Source organism: Diplotaxodon limnothrissa, linkage group LG12 (genome assembly GCF_057381915.1).
Source record: "Diplotaxodon limnothrissa isolate DT_005_m linkage group LG12, D_limnothrissa_male_GT1.1, whole genome shotgun sequence".
NCBI classification, from domain to species: Eukaryota; Metazoa; Chordata; class Actinopteri; order Cichliformes; family Cichlidae; genus Diplotaxodon; species Diplotaxodon limnothrissa.
In genome coordinates, this window is record NC_140607.1 from 27,103,138 (window position 1) to 27,113,860 (window position 10,723).

The following is a 10,723-nucleotide window of genomic DNA, read 5'->3' on the forward strand; positions in this document are numbered from 1 at the left end:
ACAAAACATCCTCTTTATCAGTGAATTATAATGTTTTTATTATATAAACTAACTTCTCTCATGAAGTTCCTCATTTCATCTGTTTCTGAGCGTGAACCTGAATCTCTTGTTTGGAGAAGAGCTCCCCCAGCTGGCTGTGCGAAGCTTCGCTCATGGCTTTTGTCTGCATACACATCTTGTACTTGTCTGGAGGAAGCTCATCTGCACAGCTCTTCTCGTGCCACAAATGGAAAAGGCTGCGAGTTGGAAAGCGAATCACCATCAGCTTACTGTGAAGGTACTTCCTGTACAGGTGCACGTCCTCCAGGCCCCAACCTTTGATGCTGCGATCAAAACCACCTGACAGGAGATAAAATCCCAAGGCTGGATTAAATCAAGAAGTTGCTATTAATTTGACTTCTACTGCCCATGACTGTCGTTTTTTAACAGCCCAATCAACCAAAATTTAAAGCAGATCTGAAGCTGACTGGTCAATTAACTGGTTAATCAGGTAAAGTTCAGTTTTGATTATTTTAACATAAATGAAAAGCAGTTAAGCTCCTCAGCAGATTATATGTATAAGAAATATCTAACCTAAAATATTGAACCCGTTTTTCTAACATTCTATAAAAGTGAACTTGACATTTTTACTATATTACTATGTAAAAATCTCTGGTTTGCTATCTTGTAATGCTCCACTGCCTGAGGCTACCAAATCAAAGTCATTTGGCAGTAAAAAGGAAACAATTCTAACTTTTAAATAAATAACTAAAAGATAAAAATTAACAATTAACATATTTAAAAGAAAAACATTTTGCAGGGGTTTCTTGTGAATAAATTCGAGGGGTTTTGTTAACCCTGAACTTTAGGTTTTTTTTTAAAGGCTTATGTTTAGTTGAGCAGTAACATTTAACTTTATTGTGTTCCTTCACATGAAATTAATATATCTGTCTTTACCTATGTTGATGAAATCAGACCTGTACTGGCATGTCATGCCGAACCCAAAGTCACGCCAGAATCCACTCTCCTTCCTTATCACCTGAGGGAAGAGGAGCAGCCAGAAATCACCTCTGGATGACATTTGCTGTAACTGAGCTGTTTGTGTGTTGTATTAACCTACCAGCTGCTGCTGAAGTGAAGGCAAGAGCGTCTGATTTCTGTAGATGATAGATGGGTTGTACTGGCTGAAGAGCACTGGGTAGTACACTCTCTTACCTACAAGAACAGTTTAAACAGACACACTGAATCCTGTGACAGGTTATTTTAAAACATTTACAGTCATTTAATGTGCATTTTATATAGCATAGAGTATAACAAAAGTATGTAATCTAATTTAAATAAGCTCATATAAATATTACTTTGAACTCAAACAATGAATTTCCTGCACTCTGTATGGAAATAAATAAACCCCCACAACAAAGTTCAAGAAGATGGTTTTTCTTGAAGCAGCTCATAATCTTAAAACTGACCATCTGTAAAGAGATAATTAAGTAATCCTAATTATATAACAATCTTTTCGAAATGTGATCTGCTTTAATAATTGTAATATAGTAGTAATAGTAATATTACAAAGAATAGAATATTTCTTAGTAATCTGATTGTGCAGCCTTTTACCATCCATCACCAAACATGTCACACTTCTACAAACAAAAAACAGGAAGTGTAAAACACTAATAAAACAATGATTTTAATATTTCACCTAATGATTCAAGCTGTAGCATGCACATTTTCTATTTTTAACACTTGGTGACCGGTGGGTCTCTCTCACTCTCGGTTTTTTGCTGTAAAAAAAAAAACTTTGGCAGTGAGGGGAGAGATGGATTTTTCTTTACTGGCAGCAACAGAGGGTTTCATTGGAGTGAAAAGAATAGAACTGTGTGGTTGGTATGGGAAGCGATAACCAGCAAGCCTGAACAAAGAAATGAAAGAACACAATTTCCAGAGAATCACACTTCAGTGCTATAATAAGAGACTGCTAACAAACTTCCAGAAATATCAGAAATGCCACAAAGACTGAGACAAAATCTAAAAAGTTTCATATTTCTCAAAGCAGACACGAGTTCTGTTACCCCCCAAAATGACAGTAATGACTATTCATCAATCATTTATTTACTAAAAGTTAACACCCGTATAAGCTGACTGTTACTTACACGGTGGATAAAAAAAATGAAATTTTGCCAGCAGAGCTTATGAATCTCCAAAGGTCAACGTTTGTAAATCTTGTCCTTATTAGCCAAATCGATGAACAAAAAAATTTTTTATCTAAAAAACTTTAGATATGGGGTGATCGTGGCTCAAGAGTTGGGAGTTCGCCTTGTAATCGGAAGGTTGCCGGTTCGAGCCCCGGCTTGGACATTCTCGGTCGTTGTGTCCTTGGGCAAGACACTTCACCCGTTGCCTACTGGTGGTGGTCAGAGGGCCCGGTGGCGCCAGTGTCCGGTAGCCTCGCCTCTATCAGTGCGCCCTAGGGTGGCTGTGGCTACAATGTACTGTAGCTTACCATCACCAGTGTGTGAATGGGTGGATGACTGAATGTGTAAAGCTCTTCGGGGTCCTTAGGGACTAGTAAAGCGCTATACAAATACAGGCCATTTACCATTTTTTAAAATTTCAAACCTATTTACCTTAACCTGTTTATTGCCTCTTCTTGTTTGATAGCTGTGCCCATGTGATTTTTCAGAACAGACAGTGCAGACACCTGTAGCATGCTGGCTCTGGCAGATGCCTGTTCAGTGGAGCTGGGCCATAATTTATGAGGCCAGGACCGTGCTGCTCGTTGCATAGCAGCAAGAGCAGATGTGACACTGAGTCTCCATCAGCTAATAATCACACACCACGAGGTGTTAAAGATACTGATAGAAATTAGAATTTAATGTTGTTGGCTGACACAGTACAGTGGCAGTTTATTTTTTTGCATTCAGCCACAATAATCTACCTATATTCTATCCAAAAATGCAAGATATTCTTTCTACCTGCTCAACAGAGCAAATTATTTAAGTGTCACATGGCGCAGGTAAGCTTTTTGGAGACCACCCAAAAACCTAGTTGAACAGAAATTTGCTAACAGTGGCAAAAAGTGTCCCAGTAAGACTAAAAATGAAGCTCATGCATAAGTTCAATAAGGAGGATCTGTAATCACTCATCTGCTGGCTTTCCTGGGCGTTAGGCCCCGTGTCTCTGTGTCTTTAGATCACTACCACTTTCCCACACTGTCAGGCTCAATACTGACATCATTACTCATTACTCCAGTCCAGTCATCTTCTTGTTCATCTTCTTTGAGTCGATCAGCCTCTACTCTCCGTGGCTTAAATCTCTGCTCACTGCTATCATCCCCGCCAGACTCTCATGCAACCCACCTCCTCCCCATCTCCACCTCACAGACACCTCAGTCAGAGCTCCATTCAAGCCTCAGTCTTAATTTTCACCACCTGTGCTAAATCCTAGCACTGCTGGGATTCTGTGAGATGATGTGAGAGACCTGATTCTTAGATGATGGGTCATCTAAGTCTAATCACCAAATACTTTAATTAATTTCTCTATCTTAGTAAATCATGTTTACTTCTGCAAAGGGATCTCTCCTTACTGAACTGTGGGGCAATTTTGAAACCACAAAGATAGTCAAAGAAGTGTTAAGTTTCAAGGGGAAATTCATTTTTAAATATTAATTGGGTCAGTAAACCTTTTACCAGATTTGACTTGTGATTCTATACATGCAGTTTTCTAAGTGGAGCTAAATAAGTGCCTCGAGGCATTTCAAGGTGACTGTCGGGTGACAGGTCTTCCCGTTTGCATAAAAATCAGTGTAACCATTGTAAGTAGAACCTGTGGTTTACCTTATATGAGAACTTACTACTCTGTCCTTGAAAATGTTTAACAGTTTATATTGCATGTTGATGACTTTACAGACCAGCTCAAAGGAAAGCGCTCACCTTCAGCCTGAGATCTAATCAACCACAATATTTAATAACACCCACGGAACTGATTTTATCTGCTCCATCAGCTGTAGTTTCTCATTAAGCTATTTTATTCATGATTGCAGGAACCACTTGGGGGGTCGGGACTCTCACCAGGTTCTGCATTGAGACGACAGGAAGTTAAGAAATCAGCTGTAAAGTGAATGTCAACATCACAGAAGAAGAGCAGAATGTTCTGGCTGCGCCTCCAAGCCCTGGCACCCACGTCTAAGCCCCGGCCGCGAGAAAACTCCTCATTCAGCTGGATCAACGTGAAGCTCCTGAACCGAGTCTCTCTGAGGGGAAAGACGGAAAAAGAAAACAGGAGGACTTTCGTGGATGTTTGATTAGTCTTAATATTTCTGCAGCCTGCGGATATATATGTACAAGCTGTGATGATAACACCACAATAGCCTGCACAGCCACAGCATGTGTGTATCCCTGGAGGTGCAGAAGCCTCACAGGACTTATTTTTGTTTGCCTGCAGCCGTTAAACACTCGTGCCCGAGCACAGACACATTTCTTAAGACTGAAGAGACAACGGGAGTTTAATATTTTTCTTGCAAGTGCACATTATCATGAGAGTCATAGATCTGTAGAGTCTCGTCACAATTTCACTATAACTGATTGATGCAAAAATCTCCAACTCCTGCAAATTTAAGTGTTATAGACAACTCTGGACTAATCTGCAAGCGATCAGTATTAGAGATGAGATATTAGAAATTAGATGATGAGTGAACTATGAAATGGTTTGTACATACCTAGTGGTCTGGTCCAGCACAGCTTTTACCTCGTCTATCTGATCTCGACCAAAGTAGACCACGGTGAGATGAACCCTGCCGTCCTGCTGGATGCATACCTCTCTAAATGAAACAGACATATGAACAAATGTGGGAAAATTTCAATGAAACTGAGCTGAAAATGACCTTTTTTAAAATTAGGGCCGTCTTTAAATCTGTGCATTGTCTCCTTACTAAGAGGCAATGAGTTTTATTGGTTTCCAGATGTATCTCCAGATGTCTGTGCTGGGATCAGATGTACAGCAAAAATCTCCCCACTGTGGGTAGCTGTGGGGCTGTGAGGCCAGGGCAAACCCACACTTATTCCACGTGGACCCCAAGTTGGTGTCTAAACACAAGCCCCACAGCAGTTTTGCCCTTTGGGGCCCTTATATAGGTTTTCTATGGCCAAGCCCACTGTGGCCCTGGAGCCAGCATGAAATGTGGAGCAACTCCTCACCACATTTCCGAGCAGTACTGGGGTCTTTCCACTGTGGCCCCATGTGGAGTATGTTTACTGGGTGCCTGTTTGTTAATTTACTTCTAAATGTTACCTGAAGTTTTTGATGAATTGTTTGAATGTGTCCACCCTCTTGGACAGAGGTACGATGATGTTGATGATGATGTTTTGCGTGTTCACAATTTCGCTCTTCACTTTCATCACGGGGCCAAAAGGCCTGAAGAGTACAAGCTGCGTGAAGTCCTGTGGACTGTCACCTTTAAACGTCAGCTCGTAAATGCTTCCTCTGTCCCGCTCTGTGCGAGTCAGCCCTGCGATGGAGAAGAAAGCATCATGATATGCATTCTGTTTTATTGGGCCACTAGTTTCCTACAATTTCTTAGCTCTCTGCAAACAAATTAATGCAGTGTATGAATCTGTGTGTACAACATGAATGAATAACCTGAGGTCTTTTTCACCTTGGATAAAGTCTGAAGGGGAGAATGTGTGTTTTCTCCTGATGTTGTCAGTGTGATGCTTGGGTCCATTCAGGACATGCAGAGCTGTTTCCACAGTCCCTATCAGCTCATCTCTGCGGTCTTTTCTCACAGGCCTCTCCGCTGGATGCCTGGTCAGCCCTGTTTCCAGCTGGTACACGCTGGATGAAAAAACAAAACCCCACTTAACAGCCAACATAAGGTAAAATTTAAGTGCTACACAGCGCTCCTGGGGGGCTCCTACTGCGCCGCTGTCCCACTTACCTCTGCAGGGTGAAAGTGTCAAAAGGAATTAGTGCATATTCGCTGGGCAGCTTCACACCTGAGTTCACCTCTGCCTGGTTCAGTTGGGAGCGGAAGAACTCCTGGAGGACATCATGTAGCATTTACTACTACAGCTATAATGTCACACAAAATGTATTTATTTTCTTGTCCTACCTTCAGATCAGACTGCGTTGGGGTTTTGTGCAGGCTCTCCAAACCCTGAGGTAGGATCCCTTTGATTTTAGCTTTATCCAGGGACTCCTGAAGCTGCTGCGTCCTCTCCTGCAGAGCTTCCTTCAGCTGGGCTATTTGCTTTGTCAGGCTGTTGATATAATGTCTGTGAGAGTCTTCCCTCTCCTGCAGTAAAGCCATGTACCTCTCCTTACTGGTGGCACTTCCAGCCCATGGCAAAGACTGCTGGCTGCCGTGAGATACAGGTTTGCAGGCCAGGAGATACAGCAGCAGCACGCAACAGCAGAGGGTCAGCACAATGAGGCCAACACGGGCCACCAGGGCCATCAGCCACCGTTTGAACATGGTGGATTGTCTTTTAAGGAAATCCTAAACACTTAAGGCTAAAGATGCATCTAGGAAAAGACAAGTGACCCATTGTTCCTAAAGATAAATTAAAACATGTGGCTTTTAGTCCTCCGCTTTTCTTGTGATGTCCCCTTCTTTCATATCCTCAGATAGCATCTTGGCATGTGGTTTGGATGGTCATTTGTTTTCAACAAATCTGTTTGTCTTGAAGTGCTGAAAATCACTACAATGAAAAATATACCACTTTAAGTTGTTGTTCTCAATCACTTAGGCTATTTAGAGTAACAGGAGGTAGACCTAGAGATGGCAAAGTTGAAAATGATAGGATTTTTACTGGGAGTGATCAGGATCGACAGGATTACAAATGAGCATATCAGAGGATCAGCTCAGGTTGAGCGTTTTGGAGGCGAAGTTAGAGAAGCAAGGCTGAGATGGACTGGATATGTACAGAGGAGGAAAAGGGGATATGTTGGATAAAGGATGTTGAAGACGGAGCTGCCAGGTCGGAGGAAAAAAGGAAGATCACAGAAAAGTTTCATAGATGTAGTGAAATAGGACGTGCAGATGGCTGGTGTGACAGAGGAAGATGCTATAGACGGGGTTAGATACAGGCAGATGACCTGCTGTAATGACCTCTGATTGGGCCAGTCAAAAGAAGAAGAGGTACATGAACCTTCATTAGTGGTTGTACAAAGGTTCCAGTATCTTCCTACAGAAATCTGTCTGTGTGTTTGCTTCTTTGGCCATTAACTCATCTAGTCCCATCTACTTGATCAGAACTTGAACAGCTAAAGTTGGCACACAAGTACATCTTAACCCTCTGACGGCCCTTAACGATATGAAATGTTATGATGCCATCATATTACCTTGCAACCACCTAGCCATGGGATAAAATTACCTGTCTTTTACCTTTATGCACCTACAACTCATGAAAACATCTTATCATCTTAATTTAATGGCCAGCACCACAAAAAGGCCAAACAACACTGTAACATGGCCATGTACAAGTTTCATCTACAGCTGCAATCACAGTTCTGTGAAGCAGTGCTAGGAGTTAACTAACATTCAAAGGCCAACATGCTGACTGACGTGTAACACCATATAAAGTACAACTAATGCTAGGGAAGGGGAAAATACTAGTTTTAAGATAAGCTGAAGTTCACCAAAGTTAATGCAGCTGGATACGAAGGCCAACGGCAGCCTGAAACATGCAGCAACAAATCCTCAAACAAAGTTGCCATCAGAAAATGCTGGAAAAAACAATCCTCCTAATGACCTTTGACGTCTAAGGGGATTGTTGAAGGTTGAAGTGTCTTATAAAATAAGATGTATTTTATGTAAATATGATGTATTTTATACCCCTAGCCTAGAGTTGGTTAGAGGTATAAAGAAAATCTGTACGTGTAAAACATCAAAGCAAACACAGATCTAAGGACGCAGATTGTGTACCTCTGGACAAACCTGTGCCAGCAGCAGATAAAGTAGACAAAAAACAAGTCGATAGATAAAAAAAAAAAAATTAAAAAAAAAGAAAAAGCACCAAAAGAAACTGAGATAAAATCATGAAGGAAAACCTTGATGCTTTTATCTTCAGTGCGAGTTTTTGTTACTAGTCCACAGCACGTGGCCTCGTTTCATTGCTGTTGGACTGCTGGTTAGATTTAGTTTGGTTGCTGTAAAACGTACAGAAAGAGAAATACTCTGACCTGACTGCCACAACCCCCGAAAGTGGGAAGTGACAGAAACAAGCATTTCTCTGTGTTTCTCTCCACCCTGTGTGTGTGTGTGTGTGTGTGTGTGTGTGTGTGTGTGTGTGTGTGTGTGTGTGTGTGTGTGTGTGTGTGTGTGCGCGCGCGCTGCCATAGTCAGTTTATTCACAGCACAGTCGGCTCTTTATAACTCAGGTAGAAGCTGATTTTATGAAAGACACTTATGTTTGCACGTCCATCCAGGCGCTATGTGTTAACATACATGTAGGTATGAGATCATAATATGTTGACCTTTAGAAACTGTGTATAATTAATATAAGTGATTGCAAGTTAAAAAGTTTACTATCTCACTTCCATTTAAAATCAGTATTACAGTCATGCCTTTAATCTCTCTCTCTTAATGCTCCTATTAAAGTCTTTCATCTGTTTCACATAAAGCTTTCATCCACTTTCCGGCAGTAAATAAATCATCACATTTATAACTAAAACATTGAAATGTGACCTCAAAGCAAAGTTTTCACTATAAATCTGCAATTAAAGACAAAGAAAAAGATGAAAGAAATGCACTCACCTTCTGCTGAAGGGAAGTTATGATAGGGCATCCATTGTCCTAAACAGCTTGTCTCCTTTACTTTAAAAATGTGTGGAGACATTAAAACATCTCCCTGCCCTATCAAAAAAAGAGGACTGAAGTGCCTTCACAACTGAACTGAGGACGTCCTCTCTCCGTTCCTCTTTCCTCGTAGTCTCCACCTTTTTCCAGCACCTCCTTCTCTCTTTTTCTCTTCCTGCCTTTTCCCTTTTATTACCTTTCATACTTCTACTTGCCCTACAAGATCTCACACCATCTGCCTTCATCCTTAATTCCCTTTCAGTTCTTCCCAGGCTCCGCTCCACCCTTAAGACTACTTAGAAGGCAAACAGAGTAAAGAATGCCATTCAGACTTCGATGCTCTGCCACCTGCAAGCTGCTGTGAGGGAAGCAGCTAGGTACCCATCCGGTCCCACCATTAGGATGGGGTCTTGCACATTTAATGAGACACTGTACAGATGGTCCTTGTTTTCATTCAGCCGTCAACTCCTGAGGTCAGACTCCTTACTGCTCATAGATTTTCTTTCTAAGTGCAGTTACTTCAATTTGATATTTAAGTATTCTCTTTTTTCATCAATATTTTAAATAGTGTTTCTGAAATTTCCATTATTGTAATGTAAGTAAAATTAAACTCAGGCACAGAATAGATGGGATTTAGTTAGTCTTGTTACATTGTCTGATTCACTGCTTTTAATTCACCCGATCCAAAAACCTCTTCACCTGCTGTAGTCACACTTTTCTGGATTTTGAACTCTTGAAAAAAACTGTTAAACACACTTTTGTTCATACTTTTTCGGGGGTTTTTTTTTGTTTTTGTCTTTTATCGTAAAGCAGTCTCATGGGTGCATACTCATGGAATATCAAGCAAATCATTCCATATAAACATATGTTGCCTGCTTCAGTGCATACTGCTTAGAATTAACTGAAATTTGCTTTGTACTGAGTTTTGAACATCTTGGAGTCTCGGAGACAGAGTCAAAGTCTAAAAAAGATTCAGGAAAAACTATCTGCATGGCTAGATGTCACTGCAAGCTGGTGAGAAACATAAATTGGTTGTTATTTGTGCTATATGACAATTAAACTCAAAAGTCTCAATAAATTATAACAACAACTGTTTCTGCAATATAAGTCTAGTATTAACAAAACAAACAACAATCAAGAGTTTTCTCAAGTTAAAAACAAATAGTGGCTGTAGTGCTGGAAAGAGGAACTCGAACAGTATTTAATTAGTGTATTTAATTGAAAATCTTACATTTTTCCTGCTGAAATTCAGTGCAAACAGTCTGGTTTCCACCAAGACTCTAAAACTTTTGACAACTGTTTGACAAGTAAATAAACAACCTTAAAACAATGTACATCACATACACTTGATTTCACCTGATGGTGGTGCCATAACCATGATTTTCAAGAAATAAGCAAGAGCCTGCATGACCAGAGAACTGTATTTTTTATTGTTTAACTTATTTACATCTGTTGGATTACAAAATGTGGAATGTGGTCAGAATCAGAGTGAACATTTCTTTTTCTCGTGTGCAGAAAATGAAACATGATCAACTCTTTTTTTGTTTGTTTGTTGTTTTCTTTTCTTTCTTTTTGGCACAGGGCACATTTTAATTACAGTGCAGCTGCCTGCTGTATCTGGACAATGTGCTTTGTGAGTTTTGTGCTCAATTTAGGCAGTGTTTTGCTTTCAGAATCTGTAAATCACAAAATAGACAAAAATAACTTACGACTGAGGAATGTAAACCACCTGCAATAATGCCACGAAAACACGGTTTATGAGAGTGAGATTTAGTTGCTTCCCAGGTGAATTCATTGAGGGCTTGCACTGCTGCTCCCTTTATCACCCAGCTCTGGTACTTCACAGACTTTTATAAAAGATTCACCACACCTCAAAACACAGCTGTGCTGTAACCAAACCGAAGTCTAACATTTATAAGAACAAAGGCATGGAAACTTGTGTGTGTGTGT

The 10,723-nt window shown here is 40.6% G+C and overlaps 1 protein-coding gene across 1 annotated transcript; it reads right to left on the reverse strand.

Annotated features, from left to right (window-relative positions):
- Positions 1–70: 70 nt before the first annotated feature.
- csgalnact1b (chondroitin sulfate N-acetylgalactosaminyltransferase 1b) lies at positions 71–6,448 on the reverse strand. Its single transcript, XM_085368458.1, has 9 exons — positions 6,086–6,448; positions 5,912–6,012; positions 5,630–5,808; positions 5,266–5,482; positions 4,694–4,795; positions 4,047–4,228; positions 1,100–1,194; positions 937–1,018; positions 71–339 (listed from the first exon to the last, which is right to left on the reverse strand). The coding sequence occupies exons 1-9, from the start codon at positions 6,446–6,448 to the stop codon at positions 71–73; spliced, it is 1,590 nt and encodes a 529-aa protein (XP_085224584.1).
- Positions 6,449–10,723: the final 4,275 nt, after the last annotated feature.

Coding starts and splice junctions, on each gene's coding strand:
- csgalnact1b (XM_085368458.1), bottom strand. CDS start 6,448: ATGTTCAAACGGTGGCTGATGGCCCTGGTGGCCCGTGTTGGCCTCATT. Junction 6,013..6,085: donor CAACGCAGTCTGATCTGAAG/GTAGGACAAGAA, acceptor GATGTCCTCCAG/GAGTTCTTCCGCTCCCAACT. Junction 4,229..4,693: donor GTGCTGGACCAGACCACTAG/GTATGTACAAAC, acceptor CTTTCCCCTCAG/AGAGACTCGGTTCAGGAGCT.